At 39.7% G+C, this 22,858-nt stretch overlaps 1 protein-coding gene across 2 annotated transcripts; it reads right to left on the reverse strand.

Moving 5' to 3' along the window:
- Positions 1-1,221: 1,221 nt before the first annotated feature.
- LOC147052312 (zinc finger protein 236) lies at positions 1,222-22,729 on the reverse strand. 2 transcript variants are annotated; one of them, XM_085919118.1, is made up of 32 exons: positions 22,569-22,729; positions 20,770-20,903; positions 19,914-20,078; positions 19,657-19,835; positions 19,333-19,463; positions 18,176-18,348; positions 17,157-17,279; positions 16,037-16,204; positions 15,720-15,900; positions 15,328-15,600; positions 14,488-14,691; positions 14,203-14,335; positions 13,789-14,049; positions 13,415-13,647; positions 12,594-12,695; positions 12,130-12,272; positions 11,145-11,248; positions 10,585-10,736; positions 10,199-10,375; positions 9,315-9,624; positions 8,852-8,955; positions 7,713-8,147; positions 7,364-7,500; positions 6,850-7,081; positions 6,579-6,764; positions 6,078-6,230; positions 5,514-5,671; positions 5,260-5,391; positions 4,854-5,048; positions 4,208-4,337; positions 2,759-2,932; positions 1,222-2,132 (listed from the first exon to the last, which is right to left on the reverse strand). In XM_085919118.1, exons 1-32 carry the CDS (start codon positions 22,618-22,620, stop codon positions 2,011-2,013), a joined length of 5,556 nt encoding a protein of 1,851 aa, XP_085775244.1. In that variant the 5' UTR covers positions 22,621-22,729; the 3' UTR covers positions 1,222-2,010. The 2 variants fall into 2 exon arrangements, with proteins under 2 accessions (XP_085775244.1, XP_085775243.1); XM_085919117.1 differs by having other exon boundaries at positions 7,364-7,503.
- Between the last annotated feature and the right edge of the window lie 129 nt (positions 22,730-22,858).

A 22,858-nucleotide genomic window follows, 5' to 3' on the forward strand; every position in this document is an offset into this window, starting at 1 on the left:
TTGAATGCAGCAAAAATGAGAACTGGTAATGATGATATTAGTGTGATGGTATCAAGTGGGTGAACTTAAGACATGTGCCTGGTTGAAGCTAGATTCAGTGTATTGTTTTGTGCACAGTGTGCAGGTAGAACACTTAAGAGTCCAATCTGGAAGTAGTAGGAGAGATTAGGAGCAAACTATTTTAGAGACATATTACGTATTTTGTTGAAATATTACTTTTCAAACAAATAGTACTGTATTTGAGAGAAGGTCAAACTACTGGCCCGCAAACAACTTAAAGGCACATACAATCACACAATTCGCAGTACATGTCAGAGCACAAACCAAGCATGACGATGTCAAACAATTAATGTGTAGACCTCTCCAGGCACAGATGTGGAAAGGGTACAGAAACATCTCTGCTGCTCTGCAGGTTCTAGTGAGCACAGCGGCCTCCATCATCTGTAAATGGAAATTCAAAACCACGAGGAATCTTCCAAAAGCTAGCCACCCACAGCAACTGATCAATTGTGGTTGAAGTGTCCTATTGAAGGGAGAGATGCATGGTGGTGGCAGCTAAAATTGTGAAGATGGAACTGGGAAATGAGTCAGGGAAAGATGAATGTAGCAATGAACAACGACATCCTGGATGAAAACCTGCTCCCGAGGGCTCTCAATTTATGACTTAGGTGATGCAGTCAAAATATCAGACGAGTGACTTAAAGACCACTCTGAATGTCAATTCATCCAGCCACTCTCTCTGGTGAACTCTGAAAACGGCTGGGCACTCAATCAACCATTGATGAAATTTGAGTGGTGGTGCAAAGAGAACTTGATGAAACTGCCCAAAGATAGTTGAGTCAAGCTTGTGCAATCATATCCAAAATGACTTAAGGTGGAAATTAAATATTATCTTTAATGTAGTTACCTAGAATGATGGTGTTCTAGGTTCAATTTTCTGTAATTAAGTAGAAATATTTACACCTATTTATATAATATTTATATATTTTATAATATTTATTTTTTTACCAAACTGACATATGTAAATCAAATGTAGTTTAAAGCATACTAGCTATTGACAAAAACAGAAGTTAAGAAGAACAAGATGTCTCCACTTCCCCTCTGTTAAGTGTCTGTCAGGTGTCTTTTTTTTTTTTTTTTTTAGGGAAATACATCTGTAACATTTCAAATGAATGAAAACACAGGACAGATTCAGATAGTATAAAAATTACTTTTGTTCATCTTTATAAAATAAAAAAACAACAGAAAAAAATACATCTGCTTTACAATAAGCACAGTAATATAACAGGATGACCATTCTGTGGAAGATCGACTATAAACAAATATCGCTATGTACAAAAGAAGTTACAGAAATTAAAAAAAGCACAATATATAAACAAAAACAATTCATCATATACAAAGGGAGCTACAGAAATGAAAAAAAAAATACAACATACATATATATTGTTAACATAAATATATAAGTAAAGTAAGTAATAAAACAGTTGAGTGGGGGATGAGCTCTTGCAAAGCTACTTTGGAAACCATGCCAGCTGTACCGTTGGCTGCATTCGTCTCAGCAAGCAGGCCGGTTAAAATAATGTTAATGCAAAAAAAAAGACTCGTTTCTTCCCCTTTTTTTCCTCATTTGCAATCTTGTCTCCTAACTGATGTCCGTACTTATGAAAACAAGCCTCAAAGATGTCCATTAATTAACCCTCCCACTGTAATACTGGCAAAGTTAACATTTATGACTTACAATACAGAAAACATTTACTATTATGTTTATTCTAATGCCGTAATCAAGTAATCCTCTGAGATATCATTGTTGTGGGGGAATGACATTGTTCAAAGCTTCACATAATGAAAAACAGTGACAGAAAATAGAGAGTCTAGAGTTAGGAAGGCATTTTTTTCTTTTCAAAGAAATAATTTCAAAGGCAAGATGTTTGGCAAACTTTAGCTGAACTGTTGTCAAACTCTAAACTGTGTAGTTAAAACCTGTTTGGGATATGTGTGATTTGGGTTGAGTCATGGGAAATCATTCTGCCAATCTCCAGATGACTCAGGAACCACTTCCAGATCAAGTTCAGGAGTTACAGTGACTTGAGTAGTTGCTTCTTCTTGGCGCAGGGTCACGTCCTGAATTTGACCTGTGAAGATGAAAAAGGGCCAAAATATAACGTGAATGAATAAAAACACAATGTAAAAAATGATGTAATATGAGAGAGATAAGTCAACCACGATTCAGATTTAACCATGGTTCAAATTTTGTTTGTTTTGGGGCCTTGATGACTTAACACCAATGATGTACCCAATTCAAACTTTCAAATTTGGTTCCAAACATGACCTGTGTGGGTATATATTGTACATAAATAAAAGTAAAGACAAGGACGGCCCTAAATGAAGACTCTGCGAAAAAGGGAACATGCCATGTACCGTATTTTCCGCGCCATAAAACGCACTTAAAAGCTTTTCATTTTCTTTAATAAGGTGCGCCTTTTGTGTGGACTGAATTCCAAAATCTGTAAATGTTGGACGTAATATATAGGCGTAATATGTAGACCCACAGTGCCTTATGGTGCGGAAAATACGGTAATCACTGATTTCAAGGAGAAGCAAGTTTTGTATGGTGAAGCACTAAGATGTTCCACAAAGGTCTGTAACCATGGTGCTTCAATCTTGTAACTAGGTGAGCTCTCCATTGAATGGCATGTACTGCTATTCTGTAAGGAACTTCCACCATTGTTGAAATTGGAACGTAAAGGTAGATGCTCACCGTAGCCGTGGGCTCTTTTCATGTGATGTCTCATGTTGCTCTTCTGAGTGAATCGAATGCTGCATATCTCACACTTGAAGGGCTTCTTTCCCGTGTGTTTGACCATATGCACTTGTAAAGAACTCTTTTGATTAAAGGCTTTATCACACTGAAGACACTTGAAGGGACGCTCGCCTGTAGGACAATGAGATCAAAGTGAGACTTTGCGGTTGGCTTTTCACAGGCTCTGCTATATACATAGTTGGATACACACATATCTACAGTAATCCCTCGCTACTTCACAGTTCGTTTCTCGCGGCTTCAGAACATCGCAGATTTTTTTCCAAATTAAAAAAGTAGATAAAAAAGTTGCATATACTTGTACCTTTTTATTAAAAAAATTGTTATAGTAATAAGAGTTCTAAAAACATAATTACAGTATGTACGCTTGTGCCTTATTATTAAAAAGTTGTTATAATAATGAAAGAGTTCTAAAAACACAGTATTTACAGTATGTATACTTTAGCTCCATCTACACACACGACGATATAATATCTAGTAAAAAAAAAAAGAATTAATAATTTGATATCCTACTATGGTGTCCTGAATTATTTTACTCGTGACAACAAAAAGCATCCCGGTACATGGACCTTAAGCTGGGTATCAAGAATAATAATAAAAAAAGAATGCTCGAAAGAGGCTTTCCATAAAAGCATGTGGATCCTGACAGAAATATGCTGTGCATTTGAATTGGACTGTGAATGACCTGCGAATACTGATATCCTTTACCGAACCTGTTTGATGAGATTCAAAGCCTTCACCATGCCTGGTTAGCCAGAACTGCACACGTTCACAAATTTATGTCAGATCTATGCCAAAGCTGCTTTCCCATGACAACAAAGCGATGGAAAAGCTTCACAGAATGTCATGCCCGTTTACTGTACATTAGCAGGCCCTCCTGTTAAATGTTTTGTCTGGTACACCGTTGTACAGAAGGCCGTATTTCTTTAAAAAACCATTTACCATTGCACTTTAAAAAAAATTAATACCACTAATGAGTTTAATCATCTTAAATCGTTGTGTTTGAATGACATGGGTTTTACTCAGTTATGTTAAGCACAGTATGTGGAAATAGGACAGCAGCAAATTCAAAATGGTAATGTCGTTGGCACCATGCTAATGACAGCTTTCTACAAAACGTTACAGGCTGTGGTGGCGGTCTCGGGAGCCTTGATGACAAGAAAAGCAGCGTGATGGTGGCGCTATTGCTACAATATGGCACAATCGCTACATAAGCGGATAAGAGGCCATATGGGTTTAAAGGATGACTATGGTGGCATCCACATACACTCATGAGTCTATTCAAATGGTAATGACCTGAAATAACTGTCTCTATGTTTAGAGAGAGGGGGGCGGAAGCCATCTGGTTGACGTGAAAACAGTATACGCTACATATTTATTCCAAATTACCTGTGTGTGTGCGGTTGTGTCTCTCCAGCTGACTGCGCTTAGGGAAGGCCTTCCCGCACGAGGAGCAGCTAAAATCTCTAGGTTTGAGGGAGCTGGGCGATGGGCCTGGCTGGTGCACTCGTTCATGCTCCTATTGAGAGATAAATGTATCCAACTTTAATGACAGGGCAGAGTATGTAGCAGGGGTCATCAACATAGTAGGCCTCAATGACCACACAAGTAACAGTAGTAGTATTAATAGACCACATAAGCCTGTTGTGAAAATAGCTCACCAGAAATTGGACAATGTGAAGAAGTGATATGGCACCGATTTAGCTTGACCTTGGACACAAGCTTTAATTAATTTCGCCCGCCTCTTTTCTTATTATTTATATCTTCAATTTGTCATAATTCTCTTTTCTGTAGCCACATCCAGGCAGGTTAGCTACAATCCTGTGGATCCTGCACTTCTGAATAAGTGCAACTGTAGTCACGGCAACATCAGCAAGAAGCTTGGAGATGGCATTCTAGCTGTTAACATAACTGTGCTTGCCTAGAATTTGCCTTCTAGTCTTCTAAAACAACACGTTCCTTTGCTTTTAAAGATCCATGGGAACCTGGTAATGGTGGGTGTGGGGTAAGAGCTTCTGCTCTGCTAAACACCTACCTTAAGATGCATCGCTCGCTTAAAGGCTTTGTTGCAGATAGTGCAGACATGGCATCGGTCTTTACCATGAGCTTGTCTACAGTGTCGGCGTAGTGAGTTGGCATTTGGGCATACAAAACTACAGTAGAAACATTTATATTGATTATCAGCGTCTGAGGGTAGTCCCTTTATACCCTTACGGCTATCATTTCCAATCTGGAACATAAACCCAAAACAAATAAGTGTCAGTGAATTATTTTTGCCTCATGAAAACAGCAATACACAATTGTAGACAAACACAATGTAATGCATGCATTTTTTATATATTTAAGTACTGAAGTGGACAGTATTAGATTAAATGAGCCTCAGCCTCCCGTAATCTAATCTATCTTCCACTTTGGTCTCCCTGCCTGATTTAGGTACTTACGTTATATCCATTGTCAGATGTTCCCATCACAGATTGGGAATGATGGCTGACCAGTATGACTGAATGGCCTGCAATGGATGCTTGGCCAGGTTGTAGATTCGAGTCATTCAACACTGCAGGGAATGTCTGACCCTAAGGATCAAAATAAGTTACAAGAACCTGGCTAACTGGAACGCTAAAGAATTCGAAACCTTGAGGACAGTTACAACAGAACATTAATAATTGACAAACGGTGCATGTAAAACATTTTTTACCTGTGCATTGAGGTTTACAGTGACGCCATCCAGCATACTCTGGGGATCTGTTAGGGTTAGTGTAACGCTACCATCACTGGCCACACCTCCTGGTGACAATACGAGGCTTTGTGATGAAGCAATGTGTGATAGAGAGGTGTTTGATGGAAGACTGGTGACTGTAGCAAAAAAAAATTGTATGTTAGGATTTTGAGTTTTGTGTCACTGATAAACCATAAGGTGCAAGTAAGGCTTTCTGGCAAGATTTTTTGTAGTTTTGTAGTGAAATGAAACATCTTCTGATATCATAATGTGAGAATGATGATATTCACTCTGTCCAATGTTTTACTTTAAAGTACAAGTTAAGCTAATTGTAATAGATGCATGCATTTCACATTTATTTCTAAAATTATACAATAAACAACAATATGAATCTATTTTGGCCAGAAATATTTAATGGAAATGTTTGGTAAAAGTACCAAGGAGGGCAAGGTACTATGATTTTGATTGTCATTACAGAAAACAAATTCTATATGTAGTTGATAGAAATATATATAGACATATTCTTTATTTGCAAAGTCTTACCAGCCATTCCAGTGTCGGTGGGATTTTGAGGTAGAAGGTGGTCGTTGGTGATGGTCAGGGTGGCATTGGTGGGCTGGCCTGTGAGTGGTGATGCCAGTCTGAGGCCACTGTTCATCTCTGCATTGTTGCTGTGCTGAGGAAGTAGATCTTGACCTGCAAATATATGTAATTAATGTGAAATTATAGGTTCAGGAAATGCAACACAAGCTGTTACTTTTGATGAAGACATGTCATTAATTAACAATGTTTCATTGTGCAGTAGCTGTGTGTATTCTAGTATAGTAGTACGATATCCGTCATAAGTTCCTCCCAAAATGTCATTCTAATACTTTTAATTTATTCTTTTTTGTATTTTTTATTTTGTTTTTCTGTAATTAACTTTTGTCTGAATTCAGACATGCAGAATGGAACTAAACCTTGACAGAATATTTCTTCCTCTCCGTTGTTTGAATTTGTATAAAACATGATTGAGAGTACACAGGCTCCGATGCTATATAATACCTGATATGGTGAGAGTGATCTCTTGAGGGTTTCCTGATGAGGTGTTGGAACCAGAAGCTGTTGCCTGTACTTGCGCTAGAGCATGTGTGAGGCTGGAATCGTTGATAGTGAGTGTAATCTCTTGACTGCCCGTGCCTGCACTCACCAACCCAGTGCTGCTCATAACATGGCTCAGGTCCTGAGAGCCTGGATGATTAGTGATAGTTCAATTCACCACTCAATATTCAGCTCAACGAGTATTGTTAACAATTTCAACAAGTAAGGAACATACCCGCAGTGTCGTGCTCCGAAAGCCCAGCCATTGTGACTTGGGCAGGTGTGATGGTGGAGGGCTGCAAGCCCAGGCTGGTCAGGGGGTGGAGGACAACATTGGCTGACACAGATGGGTCATTAGTAGACATGAGCTGACTGCCAGAGTGGAGGACAAGCCCAGTGTCCACACTCAGAGGCTGCGAGAGAAGGCCGCCCTGCTGTAGAGTCTGTTGGAGAAGGGCATGGTCGATCTGCACGAAAAAAACAAGGTACAAACAGATTATTGGTTTACAATGATTCATATTCATGTCTCAAGATTATGATGATTTAAAAAAAAGAAAAACAGCTTGGAGAGGCTCCAGCAACCTTCGCGACCCTGAACAGGATCTACGGTGTTGAAAATCAATGGATAAATCGAAGGTGTCCTTCATGTTTCATGGGTGAGTAGTTATGGATTGTGAGCAAGGTTGCAGCAGCAAGAAACAAACAAAACAAAAGAAAACAAAAAAGGTTTACTCGGCGACATGCCTAACCTGAAGAGTGATGTTGTTTAAGTTGCTCGTGTCGATGCCAGAGATCTGAACATTAGGGCACACCAAGTTGGCGGGAGTCAACTGGAGGTGAATCCCTTCAAGTGTGGTCAGCCCATCTGATAGAGACACATTCACATCTCCTGCCACCACAAACAAAAACAAATGCAGTTGATAAATATTCAATAAATGTTTCCCAAGAAAAATGGGTGGAATCTGAATAAAGAATATGAAAATGTAAAAAAAAATACAGTTTGTGGTTATTTTGTTCAAATCCTTTGTTTTTAGGTCTGGGTAGTCGTTTTTTGTAACCGTTAGTTCATGTTCATGTGGTGTGAAAACTGATCCATACCTGACATTGATGCTGGCAGAATTGCCTGTCCCACCAGGCCCGACTGTAAAAGATTCTGGTCAAACTGCCCAGTCAGCACTTGGTTTGCTGGGAGGTAGATGTTGTCAGAGTTGGGGGTTTGTAGCAGGCCAACAGTCTGAAGTGCCTCTGATACTGTTGTATGCTGGGCTTGTACTGAGGCCCCGGTATTCCCTGCGTCTTCACTATGACTGTTCTGAGCAGAAGACGAGGAAGGCCGTTTGGACTTGCGACTCTCTCCATTAGTTCGGAAGTGGCACTGGATGTGGGTTTTGCGATGCCCGGAAGTTCGAAAGCGAAGGTCACAAAAGGGGCATTTGAAAGGCTTGGAGCCAGTGTGGAGCCGCATGTGCACCTTTAAGCTTCCCTTTGTAGAGAAGGATGTGTTGCACATGTGGCAGTTGACCAGTTTCTGACCTGCAAAAATTAGAACAAATCTAAGAAGTGAATGGGCGTACTGAACTTATTAGGCCACCAACTAAAAACAATTCCAGTGGAAAAAATGGTCGGTTTGATAATTTGACGAACAAAATGGAACCATTACTGTATAAAATAGTCGCATCCTCGAATCGTATCTTCCTCGTGTAACCTCTCTTATGAGTGATGTACAGCAAATAGAAATTGTTTTGATGGTGCTGTGTTGTTTCTTGGAATTTATCGTGATAAACTTGGAGACTTTGGTGTTTAGAGAGGTTTAGTTGTTGTATATTAATAAGCATGTTATGGACTAAAACCATACTATACTGAATCTAATCGTAGTCCCACTAAATCAAAGTGCATAAAATCATTTCATTTTAAAATTGTTACATGCTTGAATCACATTGTAACAAAAATCATATCTAGAATTGTTTTATGTGGAGAGATTCACGTTGAAACCGATCTCAACCTGACTTGTTTCGAGAACATAGCATTATTACCTAAGTTGTTTTTTGGAAAATAAATAAATACATTTATTCAACAAACAAGAAAAATCCAGTTGACTTGATTCAACTTTTGAAAATTACCATGCCCTTACCTGTATGGCTGAGAAAACAATATTTAGCAAGTGCAATAGTATTTTTTTATTGATAGTGCGAGAGTACTGTAAGGTAAAAATCAAGACAATCAACATCAAGACTAACCTGTGTGTGTCTTCACATGGCAATCCAGAGTAGATTTCACCGTAAAACTCTTCCCACATTCATCACATTTGTATGGTCTTTCTCCTGTGTGGATTCGAATGTGCCTAAATACAATATAGGTGGAAGTTTGAGAGTTGTGCTTCTGGGTTCTCCCTTCAGTCGTGAAGAGGAATGTACTTTAAGATTGACAGTGTCAAACAGTTAGAAACTAACAATGGGGAAAAAAATAAAGAAGCTAAGTCAATGAATATTAAAAAAAAATAAACCCGCCATCCAACCAACCAGCTAGATAAGAAAAACTGCTTCAACCCGCTTCCCTTTTCGACAAGTCATGTAAAACAAAATGTGAAATCAAACAAAATCAAAATGTTCAAAAAATTACGTTGGAGATGTGTTGTGGGTCACAGCGTCACATGTTGCTATTAATATTAGTTTCATGGTATTAAAATGGGGCTCACATTACCTGATGAGGTCACTGGGTTTTTTGAAGCTTTTGGGGCAGAACGTGCAACAATTTGCAAACTTGGGTTCTGTCTCCGACACCACCGCTTTGTCCTTGATCTCACTGATACGATCCCTCTCGGCAGCAGACTGGGAAAGGATTCTCTCTGATACAGATGCCTCCTCACCAGGGTCCTTGGCCAGTTCTGCCGCTTGCTCCTCTGTGAAAGTGATGATTTCCATTCCCCGTCTCTTAGATGTTTTTTGATCCCCTTCTTCTTCTTCATCTTCATCATCATCCTCCTCAACCTCTTGACCTTCGAAACCAATAACTGAGGCAACAGAAGGCAAAGCTTTGAGTTCCAGCACAAATGTATACATATACTGGGCATATTAATTAGAGTGACACAATCTAATAAAAAACAAAACAAACGGAATTTAAATAGTATGCTGAATTTTGATTGACAGCAAAATAGCTTTGTCTTTGTCATATAGTGTAGCTATGTAAGGTAACCAACATCTCAGCATTTACATTTGCCAAACAATTACGACAATACATAGTACTTCAATTCAGTCATCATGTTGCAAGTTATCAGCTTGGACCATGAAGAGATGCCACAGCATTTGTTCAGCAGTTTTGATGCTGGATGCCCTTCCTGAATTTACAAATCCTTTTTTTTTTTTTTTTAAATCCAGACTTTGGACAGTAGTAGTATCTTTGTATTGGGTACGTGGCAAGAAATCAACAGCACTATGTTTGTACGAAAGGCACCAGAATGTACATAACAGATACTATCGGAGTACTAGTGCACCTCAATTCAACCAAGTAAAGCATACCTAACTAATAATTGTTTGTCTTTTTCAGTCCAATGTTAAGTGACCATGTTGTGGACCCAGATTACTTACTTCGACTCACAATCGCATGCTCCTTTTTGATATGCTTTTTACAAAGCAAGCTTGTCCTGAAGCTCTCATCACATGTGTTGCATTTGAATGACTTAACATGGATAATCATGTGGCGGTTCAGACTGCCATTAGTCGTGAAGGAGGCATCACAAACATTACACTTGAAGGGCTTCACTCCTGCCAATGGAAAGGAAGTACATAAAGACGTGTCGAAATGAAAATATGCCAACAGAACCTTTCGAATTTTCATGGTAATGAAGACCCAAAATGGTTGAACTTAAATGGAAATAAAACATTAAAATAATCCAATTTAAATACATTTTCATTTAAAAAAAAAAATCACAGTAATTTGGGGAGAGAGTTTGAGATTTCTCAACATTCTGTACCTGTGTGTGTGTTCAGATGGGATTTAAGCACCCCGCCGGATACAAAAGCTCTTCCACAGAGGTGACATCTGAAAGGCTTTTCTCCAGTGTGGGAGCGCAAATGCTGTTTCAGATGACTTGACTTTTTGAAGCCTTTATTACACCAACTGCACCTAATGATTTGGGGGTGAGGACCCATTTAGTCCCTTCAGCTAGAAAACGTTCACAAAATCCAACTTCTTCATTTACTTTGCTGTTCAGTATTCAAAAGAAATGGAATAAAATGCTATCAAAACGATGATGTGCAATCAGACATGCTGATGTTATTCAACAGTTGAATTAACTCTCAAAACATTACAAAATGTGTGGAAAATATAGAGATGAGGAACCACCTTCCCGAAAAGAGCATTTTAAACATCTACCAAAGAAGCTGTGTTCATTAAGCATGTTTCAGAGGCAAATGTCTGCAAGACTGTTGAAAACAGGTGGATATAACAGACATCAGCTTTTTTTTCCCTTTTTTAGCTCATCATCTTGCATCAGCCCCAAATATACCATAATGGTCGGAATCTGAAATTAACCTGTACGATCTTTTGCTGTTGTCTTCACTGTCCTCCTGGTAGTCGTGTGGCTCAGTATCCAGTTGTAGTTCTTCCTGGCTGTTCTGCTGGAGAAGCCCATTTGTCTACATGGAAAAGAACAACTACATACAGACTCACATTGGCACTTATAGGATAGGTCTATTTGTACAAAATGATGTCAGCACAAAGATTTGCGCCATTAAAAGTGATCATCTGTAGTGATTTAATGGCTTTTGGAGGATGAGATTTATGACAAACTGGCCCGTTTAATTTTGGAGCTCGCTTCAGCCAGTCTCCAACACAGGAGGGAGGCAGGCAAATGTTAGAATGTGTATTGTTTCCTTGCTTGGCTTATCACATTCTGTTGTCACTTAGTGTCTGAAATGGTGATTCATTGCCACCAAAATCCATATGCAAATTGCTACTCAGGTTCCCTTCAACCTGTGAAAATATGAAATGGCTCTGCACAGTATTCTGGATTTAAGCTCAAATGTGAGCAAAACCCACTATCTTTATATTTGTGGAGGTCCACAAATAAAAAAAATATTGTGCCAAAATTTTTAAAATATATATTTTTACAGGTTGAAGTGGACAATAGTAGAAATGTGCATATGAATTTGGGTGGTGATTGGTTGTAATTTTCAGACTTTTACCAACGCTCTGATTCTGCCAGACAGTGATGACATGTTTTCACAAAATTCCAGTCTTTAATAATTTTCCTTTTCTATGTACAAGTGTTTTCTATTCTGATGAAGTATGTAGTGACATGCCCATTGCCATCTAAACTAACCGACACCCTCATGTTGAATCCTGATTAGAAGAGGCTATTAATCAAGCAAATCTTTATAGTAATCAGAAATTTCATTTTGTCTTAGGACTGTTCCGTATGAGCCACATGTCTTACTTAAAATAAATGCAATGCATGTAAGTAACTAAGTTCAATCGAGGCAAGAGCTGTTGAACATGTTTTGAGGCCGGGACTCACCACTTCAGCATTGGGAACATGAAGCAAACTCGGGGGAGGAAAGCTGGATGACAGGGCCTGAGACTCCAGAGTACTGGAGTCCTGTAGCTGCTGGACAGTAGAGAACTGGCTTTGATTGTAACTTGATTCTGTTATGGTAAAGCCTGGGAAGCCCACATAGAACAAAATATTTGGAGTTAAATATAGGTATGGCAGCAAAAGGCTTGACAACATTTAAGACAACACAGATTTCACAGATTATAAATTAATGTATGGTAGAAAGTGTAAAATATTCTACAAAAGCTTTTTGCTGTCATCACTCTGCATACTGTCAATGACTATTCAAACGCTAATACATATTTCTGATGTGAAACATCAAAAGTTGTGTTGCGGTGGTAGCTAATGAAATGAGAATCTAATAGGGTCCAGTAAAACAAAAAAGCATTTTCAATTCACACAGACAAAAAAAATCTGTCAGAATGCACCTTGTGTTAAAGCTTGCTGGTCAAACGTGGTCTGAGGGAGTGTTCGCGTCTCGAATTGGGTGATGTTCTGCGGTAAAGTATGTTGGGTAGTCACATAGGAGTCTGTAAACAGATAAATAAAATTCTTATAATGTAGTCTTTAGTAAAAATCTGGGGCTGTATATAATGTATTAAATGGGAATAATCAAGACTTGAAAATACACACAATAGGGGAAACATTTAATATAAAATTGACTTTCTTGTAATAATACAAACAAAGCTGTTGCAAAACTTCATAATAGCCTCAGAGAGTTGTGTCTGGTTGCAGTACAAAAGTACTACTGTATCAATCAATTACCAATATGTCTTGTATAGTCATCTTAATATTGAAAGAATAAGGCTGTCTGACAGTTGACTTGTCAATGTGACAGTCTGAGGTTAAAGGTAGGTGAGATTCTTGCTGCAACATGAGACATTAGTAACTACAATATGTTTGGGGCGTGAAATTTATCTTAAATATTATAAACAGTCATTCACTGTCACTTATATTAAATAAATCTGAATCTTTATGCATTGTATTGAGTTTTAAAAAGAGGATTTTGAGCTTAGTGGAATGGGCAAGCAAAGGTAATAATGATGATCTTCCCAAAATTTTGAGGAAAACCAGCAACCACATAAAAGCCACTCGTCTATGTAAAACCAAAAACACGTGGTTCATAAGGTACCATGCAGAGCATACCTAATGCTACACAACAGCCCTAGTTGTTATACACATCTGGCAGTAAGTCAATGACGATGCAAACAGCAAATACTCTTGATGAGAATGTGACCATTTGTGTTACCTTCGCTTTGCACCAGTGCTTGGTCTCTCAGTTGTGCTTCTAATGTCACTGGCTGGCCTCCATTGACAGCCTCTGCTTGACCAAGTGTCAGCATATTTTCCTGCTCACTTGAAGTGGCGGGTGGTTGCTGAAGGGAATTACCCTCCATTTCCACCTGCATATCGTGGGGCACCGTGCCAGCTTCTAGCGGGTCATCAGCCGAGTTAGGCTGCAATTGTTGAGCCAGTTCATATCTAGTTTGGGGGCAAATATGAGGGGAAACAGTACATTAAAAGCTTTGAGTCAAAAATATTTTTCATCAAACTAATCACTGTATAGAAAAAAATATATTTGAAGCGCCCATTTTTACACACGAGCAAAAAAAACACTCAAACCTGTGTGTCTTCATGTGTTTCCGACAGTTTGGAGATGACTTGAAAGTCTTCTGGCAGTAGGGGCACATGTAAGGTCGTAAGTCACTATGGGTCGTCATGTGACGTCGTAGGCTACCACTAGTGGTGAAAGTTGTATCACACATGACACACTTGTATGCCTTCAGTCCTAAGTGGGTCCTAATGTGAGCCTTGAGAACCCCCGAGGAGGCAAAACCCCGACCACACTGCACACACTTGTATGGCCTTTCACCTGTGTGAGATCTTGAGTAAACAAAATGACCATTAGTTCCGGGAGATCTATTTTCTGTTTTTACAGTTTTTTCCCCCAAACACATGTATAGCAATCTCAGCTTTGAGATTTGAGACAATCGTTTATTGAAATGAGTAAAACAATCATTAGAAGAATTGTTTCACCTAACGTGCTGTTTCAGATGACTTGATTTCTTATAGGCCTTATTGCAGAACTGGCACTTGTACGGACGATCGCTGCCTTCCACCTCCAGGTACTGTTGGAATGCCAGGCGAGGATTCTGAGATGGGATGAGGCCTGTTGAGCGATCAACACATGATATTTTAATGTATGATGCAATTGTATTATATACAACGACATGCTGCTCAAATGAATGAGGAGGAGGAGTAAAGTGTTGTACTAACACAAGTAACACTAGTCTTATTTTGACATTGTGGACATTCTCTTACCAAAGTCCGTAATGAGAATGGGCTCCTGCAGCGGGATGTCAGGTAACGATAAATTACTCTTAGACACCTTGGCTTTGTTAGTTTTTCGTGGACACCTGTGTTTTTTCTGATGTAAGCTTTTGAAATGAGATGCGATATGTGTTTTCCTGTGTCCTGATGTACGGAAGATCTTGTCACAGTGAGGGCAGGAGAAAGGACGAACACCTAAAAAGAAAAATTCAACTTGGAAAACTTTGACAATTGAAAATTGTGCTGACTGTGACACATTTACTGTATTAGAAATGTATTAGACCACCACCATCAAGTTATCTCAGGGACCATCCCAGGATCAAACAATGAAGTGCTTTCATGCAAACTTGAATGCTTTCAAGGCAACACGAATGAATGGCGAATTTTAACCCGAATGCGCCTTAAATTAACAAACGTTTTAATCATGATGCAACAGCAGCTTTGCATCTTTGGGTGAGTAGCCTGTAACAAGAGCTTTGCTTTTTTGTTTCCTCATTAACTTCTTTTTTTGTGTTGTTATTATTATTAATGTTCATTGTTTGTCAAGAGCACTTGATGTACAGTGAGGTGACTGGGGGCAACATACATAAAAAAAAAAATTTAGGTCGATACAGATTCGGGATAAAAAAATAAAAAAAAAAACAATTCTGATGTTTTTCATTTTTAAAGCATTTCCATGGGCACCAATTCCAGGCAAATTTGAGCTATTTGCTCTTTCCCCACGAAAAGTGCGGGTTAACTGTAAAGAATATCGTTTAAAAAAAACACTTTTCTTATGTGTTTCCGATGGTGTTCTATAAAATAATCCTTCAATAAAGTGGACATACTTACCGGTATGCAGTCGCATGTGTACCTTCATGCTGCCAGAAGTGGAGAAGCACTTCCGGCAGAACTGACACTCAAACGCCTTGATCCCTGTGTGAGTTTTCATATGGGCTGTGAGTGTACTCTTGACAGCAAATGCTCGGAAGCACTGTTTGCACTTGAAAGGTTTCTCGTGAGTATGAATGCGGATGTGGCGGACAAGATCGCTGGGCTTCTTAAATTCCTTGGAGCAGTAAGGGCATCCATGCCAGCGGATGCCATTTTCCTCCCTGATGGAGCCTAGGAATGGAAGTGGACAATGGAGTCAGCATTTCAATCAGCTGTTTCAGCAGTACAAAGGCGTGTTTTTTCAGCCGAATAATACCCTTATCCAAAATTGATCCGTTATGCTTCCATACCTGGCATTTGGATAGGTTTCTTGAAAATGCTTCTTTTTCTTTCTCGCACAGGTTTGTCTAGAAGCGGTGTTTTTTTCAAATCCACATTAGTGCCCTCCGATGTCTGGTTTGGAGGCTCCCTGGCGTTGGTATCAACATTCTGAGTTGGGGCTACACTGAGCCCGCTGTTTTCTAGAGCTTGCTATAAAAACAGAATCTTCATTACCTCAAAGAACAACAATAGAAAATAGTCAGATACATTATATGCCTCTCATATTAGAGCGCTAAAGCGTGTGACTAAGTCTGGGGTGTGCATTATGTGAAAGTCCTTGACTCACTTGTAGGATGTCTTGGTTAATGGCGCTTTCCATGGCAACAGCTGGCTCTGGGGGTTGGGGCTGGGCTGTTTCTCCATTGACTTGCTCAGAGAGTTCTAGTAGCTGCTGGATGACATCTGTTACTGCCTCTCCGCCGTCTGACCCTGAAGGACCCGCAGTGTCTGTCTCCTGAGGGACAAGCAGGGATGAGGGGAATGAGAGATGTGACAATTGGCAATTAGGGAAAGGTGGATTTTTAAAGATCTAATCAGTACACTATGATATGCAATGCAAGTCAAGATCATTATTAATTAATATTGTAGTTGCAGTGTGTTCTAGTGGTAGAGATAGAACTGAATTGCAGCAAATTTTTGGTTCTTTATTGAGCTACCAGAGAAGGGACAATGTCTCTTAGTATAATCTGCACATCTGCACCACTGCTGACTATTTTTTATTTAATTTGTGGTAATAGGCTTTTCGATGGACAGCAATATCATTGGTATAGATTATTTATGTATAAAGTGTTTGCATTCTTCTGTGTTTCAATAAGTGCAGGAAAAGGAAGTAGGGAAGGAACGCACAGTGATGATTTTTTACCTCATAGTGAAAAATTACTATGAGATTTGTCCCAAGAGAATTCCTACTGAGAATTAAGAGCACACAGCAAGCTATCTGGTGAGCAAACATTTCAAATGATTTTTGCTCAGAAGATAGCGCCACAGTGCAGTAGGCAGAACACATTAGAGATTTGACAGAAAGCTGTGCAATAATGTCATCTTTAGTTTTTTTTTTCCTGTTACTAGATGGGATAAAATGACGCTATTTTATTGACTTTGTAGAAAGCTTTTTCTGGCCTCACAATAAATAGTGAATTGAACAAGGTCAAAGTGACCGATCAATATAGCGCAGCAATAAGAAATGGCTGAGGAAATATTGCAGGGCTTTAAGTGCTAGCAAGTAGGTTTAAACTAAATCTTAATGAATGTTTGCAGAAAGAGCTGAAACAAGCCATCTGAAGAAAGCACCCTTCAAAGGTGAGACAGCTGGAGCAGTTTGCTTAAGAAGAGTGGGCCAAAATAGTAACAGTAGGCTTAAAGTACCACCGCCCAACATGCTGTGCCTATAAACTGTGCTTTATTACCAAAGTGCTGGAAGGTACATCCATGACAGAGATGTGCATCTTGCCGATGTGTGCATTCAAACTGCCCAGCTTCTTAAAAACACAGCTGCAGTCCATACAGGGAAACAATGGCACACCTTTCACCTACAAAAAAAATAGTACATTACATACATACTACATTATATGGCAGCTCTATGACAGTGGGTCACATATGGTGGCTGATTTTATATACGTGTTGTACACACTATTCAGTTACAAAATTCCTCACCAATTCCATATTCACAAGATATTTGTTCCTAAATTGCCAAATATTGATTGCACTGTTTTAATTTCAATGTCAAGGAGTGAGGTTTGAGGATGCTTATTCGTTAGAACATGCGGATGTGGCAACTGGTTGAAAAATATACTGGCAAGATGCCTATACGACTGAGGGCCATCCAAGTAGGCCCTTGACAGATGACAGTGAAAGCATCTTTGTGAAGGACAAAGAAGTGGCGATCATGAAGTTGGATCAACCAACGATAAAAGCTGTGAGAAAATAGATGTCAAATATGAAAGCTGTATAAAGTGGAAGGTCAGAAAATCCATAGGTGATAAAAAGACCCTGAGTGAAATGTGGAGTAGGAAAAGACCAATGAAATCTCTATAAGTACTATACTGAAAATAAATGTGAAACAAAAAAAGGCTGTATATGAATGTCATCATTCATTGAACTCAGATTGGAATTTTGTGACAATCACCGTCGGTGGGTGGATAGGTGGGTGGGGGGGGGCGTGGGGGGGTTGGTTGGGTGGTTGGGTGGGTGGATGGATGGATGGATGGATGGATGGATGGATGGATGGATGGATGGATGGATGCATGCGGGTTCTCTGCAATTTCATGCATGCAATAGATATATAACCCTCTGAATTGTAATATAGAACAAGTTGGTAAAGACTTCTTGATTAAGCGACATTTGCATCTAAAAAGGCAACTGCTAAACATTCACCAATTACTTTTATCAGTGAAAACATGCCAAACTTACGATGCTACTCTCTTACCTCTGAATGAACCCTCTGTACATGGGAATGTAGGTTCCCCTTTTGGGAGAAAGATGCTGGGCAGAACATACAGAGATGAGGCTTTTCCCCAGTATGTCTCACCATGTGAGTTTGCAGTACCACCTTCTGGTTGAAAGCCTTGCTGCAATGTGTGCACTTGAAGGGCCTTTCACCTGAGTAAAGACGAGGTGAGACACATTAAGCTGTAGCAGGAAGAGAATCCATTGCGGATGTGCTGGAGCCTATCCCAGCAGTCATCGGGCAGTAGGCGGGAGACACCCTGAACCGGTTGCCAGCCGATCGCAGGCCACACAGAGACGAACAACCATCTGTACTCGCACTCACACACACCTAGGGGCGATTTGGAGTGCTCAATCGGCCTACCAAGCATGTTTTAGGGATGGGGAATGAAACCGCAGTGCCCGGAAAACACCCACGGGGACAGGGGGAGAACATGCAAACTCCACACAGGGAGGAATGGAGCTGGAATCAAACCGGCACCCTCCTAACTGTGAGGCAGACGTGCTAACCAGTGTGCCACCGAGCCACCCAGGAAGAGAATAATGATGCTTTTTTTTATGTTTAAATAAATAAACCAAGAAACAAAGCAACGTTTGTGTGAACGTATGGTGCCACAATGCAATTCTGAGTTTTAGCAATGACTGATAATTTTTTTTCTAATTATCTGCTGGCAACACTTGCACATTTAGAAATCTATTTGAAACCTAGAGAAAGTATGTAGTAATTTGGTCAATTTCAGTAAATGTAAAATGGCTTGCTCTCTTTGCTTGGATGATACAAAGTTCACGTTTGAATACATGTCATTTTTGGGATCTTCTAAAAAGTGATGACTTGGAAGGTACGAGGATTCTAACCTACACAGACGATAAGTAGATGTAAACAACGTGGTAGTAATAAGATTATCACAAAGAGTTTGGGGCTTGTGTTGCAAAAGACAATCACTTGCCGAAGAGAAATCAAAGCAAGCAAGTTGAGCTAAAAGGTTCAAGAGCCACGTGCAACAAGGACGTTTCTTGTATTTTATCTTTTACAAGTGCAGAATATCTTTTTTTTTTTTTGTAGTGTCATTTGTGGATGAGTGGTCTGCTGTGCAAATGGTGGCAACAGGAGAATATTTTTCTGCATGTACCGCTTACCTGTGTGTATACGTATGTGTCTAACAAGCTGGCTGGGCTTTTTGAATGCCTTTCCACAGTGATGGCAACTGTTGGTGAACCCGCTGCGATCAATGTTTTTCTTGTAATTTCTGGAGCTAGATGACAGCGGCCTATAATGAAAGGTAATAAAAATGCATTAAAATTTGGAGAGCCTGTGAAAATTTTTTATCATGAACTTAATTGTTAAAATATTGTGTTACTATGATAAAACAGCAGTGTTGACAGTTTCTATTATTTTGGAAGAAGGCTAAAGTCCTTTGACTTTTAACATTACTTTTTATTAATTTATTGAAGTGTCCTAACCTCATTTTAATGTGACATTTCATGTGCTCCTTAAGGTGTGCAGATGTCTTGAGTTCTTTCCCGCAGTTCTTGCAGGTATAGACATTAACGCCGGACAACTCCTTGCGATGGTTCTCTGAGTGAAGAGAGAGTTGACTCTGAAGAACAAACTCATCCCCACATTCTGCACAAATCAGGTTCTGAAATGTAGGAAAGTGGAGATAAGATTTGTTATAACTTGGTTTATATTGACCAATTTGCTGCATTGTTGGACATACCTCTTCTCTTTCGTGGAGCATAGTATGGGATTTGAGACTGGCAATGCGGGAGAACCTTTTATTGCATACCGGACAGGTGAAGTCAGAGGTTGTGTGTGTGGACTTGTGGAGTGTGAGGTTGAACTCAACATTAAATGTCTGTGGACACTGGTCACATCGATGAGGCTGGGAAGAAGAGCAGAGAGACATAATGTTGCGTAATAGTTCAAAAGTCCCTGCAATGCAGCCCTCTTGCTTTTTCCATCTCATGCTGTTGCGGCTTTAAGGTTAAAGCTGCTCAATTCAGGAACTTGATATTGATCATTCCTTTCCATAACTTAACCCAACCGCCATTATGGGCAACTCAAGCCACATTGATATCACCAAACCCTAACCCTCACCCACACGACACACTACATGCTGTCTGAATGTGGGCATTGGCACACAACAAACTAGTCAGGTTCAGACCTTGATGGGGACGGCAAACATGCAGATGAGCTTCCCTCAGACGATCTAAAAGTCGGTGCAGAAATGTGTTGGTCATGTTAAATTGTTTGTACAGGATAGCGGTTTGGGGACTGGTCTCTGATGACCTTTGAGGTAAAGATACTGGATGTGGAGGAGGTACAGTTCAGTTGTGAGGCCGGTTGGATGAACTGCAAATTTCTCTGAAATTTCTTTGGAGACGTCAGCATGCCAACAGCATGCTCCCTCATAACTTGTGAATTCTGTGGCATTTATATTTATGTTCAGTATATCATCCTTAGTAGCAGACATAAAAACTTATACCTAAAACTCGAACCATCAATGCTAATATTCCGACAGGTATTGATCACCTCCATAGTGCATTACAATACATTAGATCTTAACCTCTTACCTTGTCATTGATCTCATGCTCACGAAGATGCCTCTGCAGCTGGCTCTCTGTGGTAAATATTTGTGAACATATTGTGCACTTCTTATCCTTGAATTCACCAACATTGACACCTTCTGCCTTATTTTCATTAGCATCTGCATCAAAAATGAAGGGCAAAACAAAACATTTTGCTCAGTTCAATCCTTACAACCTTCAACCTAAAAGAAACTGGACGCGATGATGCAATAACTGTTGTGTTCACGTGTGAGTAACTTTTTTTTTTCATTAGTGCTCTGTGTATTAAAATGTCAACTTCCCTGGATAGGCGCCAAATGACCAAACTGTTCCAGGTCCTACTATAAATGAGTAGTGGTAGTCCTACCAGAGCCAGCGCTGGCCCTAAATAATAATGATATAATCCAATAAATTTCACCGATTAAGTCATATTTAGCATCTTTATAACGGTTTCATTTCAGCCTTTAAAACATTCCTTCCAAGTAGTTATTTGTGCACGTTTTTGTAAAGTATAAAATCTAACAGAATATTTAACATTTGACATTTGGGTTCAAGGCGTTTCTTATGGAAGGATTCAATGTAACATGCAAAAAAATGTATGTAGCACAGGAAAGAGCTCAATGATGACTGATCGGTTGAAGCGGATAAACTTAAAATCTTGAATATAGAATCGTTTTAAAATCAACATTGTTGATTTGATCAAATGTCATTTGAACTTGATCGGTCGAGCCAAGTCAGTGAACTTTAGGTGTCATGACGCTCATAACGTGGCCCATTAAAGCATGCAAATTTGTGATGAAACGCATGTAAAACAAATTCTGTCTTACCAAATGGTTTGGTAATTCTGTAAATTTACAGAGCATCATTAGGGGCATGAAAGTGAATACTGAAAGCAGCTTATGCACTGGCATTATATTTGTGTTGCTCTTTTCTAATGATATAGATCATGTATAGCCCATTCAAAAATAGTGTACTGGGATGTTTTGCAGGAAGGCCAATATTGCAGCTCAACAGACAAAAACGAGCATGGGCACTTGGTGAGGTGCATTTAGATTCTCAACGAATCTCCTTTGAAATATGGATGGTGTAACTTCTGACACCTGAAAGCAAGCATCATGTGTTCACCCAGTAAGAATAGTCGTTAATACATTGCATTTCCACGCAACCAAACACGTCTTGATTTCAGTCGTCACTCAATTTACGTCCTAAATATCGACGATTGCCACGTTTAGTCACCATTTCAGTTTATTTCGCCAGTGCAAGACTTTGGCATTTTTTTATGATGTGATCGTTCAAATACAGACAGACAAAAGGATAAAGAAACGTGTGCATGTTTGGTGAAACTTCTCCCACACAACCTACAGCTTGCAGGAGCTCGTAGGACTGTTTCACAACACCTAAACAACTACAGCCACCATTCGAGCAAGTTAGCGTGTAAGCTAGCTGTAGCAACAACGACGAGTTAGCACAAACGTGCTAAAGGCAAATAGCTAATAAACACTGGTGCAATCCAAAACACGCAGATACAATTCGATCGTCTAGAGAAGAGCGCTTCTCCTTTCGGCGACCAATTCCGTCTGGAAGCCAGTGAGGAGAGCCACCGAGATACTATTAATATCATTCCGCCTCAATCACTCCTTCGCCGCACAAAGCAAAGCCCACCCGCAATACTATATCCGGGGACTATATACACTACATTTAAGTGTTATTAGATACGATCTAGAGGTGTTTATTAAAAAACCACCGGCCTCTTTGGACAGACTAACATCTATATTTTTTATTCGCTACATTTTGGCACTTGTTACCTGATCCGTCGTTGCTTTTAACTCTCAGTTTGCGAGGCCGGCCCCGCGGCATAGTTCCAGTTCTCTGAGCGGGTGTGCTATGAACAATTTGCCTTTCAAAATGGCGTCTCTGTCATCTGTAGTGCAGAGTTGCCTTGAAAACGCACAGCAGCGCGACGAGGGAGACATCTACTGTTTGACCTCCTGTAACGCTTCCACGGATGCTCCTCTTCTAAACGCTACAAACATAACGAGCGTGTAAAGAGACAAAACAATTGCACAAACAAAAGTAACTGAATGTGAATAGGTTA

The sequence above is a fragment of the Syngnathus leptorhynchus genome, chromosome 8 (assembly GCF_054491065.1).
Source record: "Syngnathus leptorhynchus isolate UIUO chromosome 8, UIUO_Slep, whole genome shotgun sequence".
Classification (NCBI taxonomy): Eukaryota; Metazoa; Chordata; class Actinopteri; order Syngnathiformes; family Syngnathidae; genus Syngnathus; species Syngnathus leptorhynchus.

What these genes read in the sequence shown, in the direction of transcription:
- LOC147052312 (XM_085919117.1), bottom strand. Translation starts at nt 22,620, where the DNA reads ATGCCGCGGGGCCGGCCTCGCAAACTGAGAGTTAAAAGCAACGACGGA. An exon ending in AAACACATGAAGACACACAG is followed by an intron (nt 13,648 to 13,788) that starts GTTTGAGTGTTT and finishes CCCCCAAACTAG; the next exon opens with ATATGAACTGGCTCAACAAT. An exon ending in TAAACAACATCACTCTTCAG is followed by an intron (nt 7,082 to 7,363) that starts GTTAGGCATGTC and finishes TTTTTCGTGCAG; the next exon opens with ATCGACCATGCCCTTCTCCA.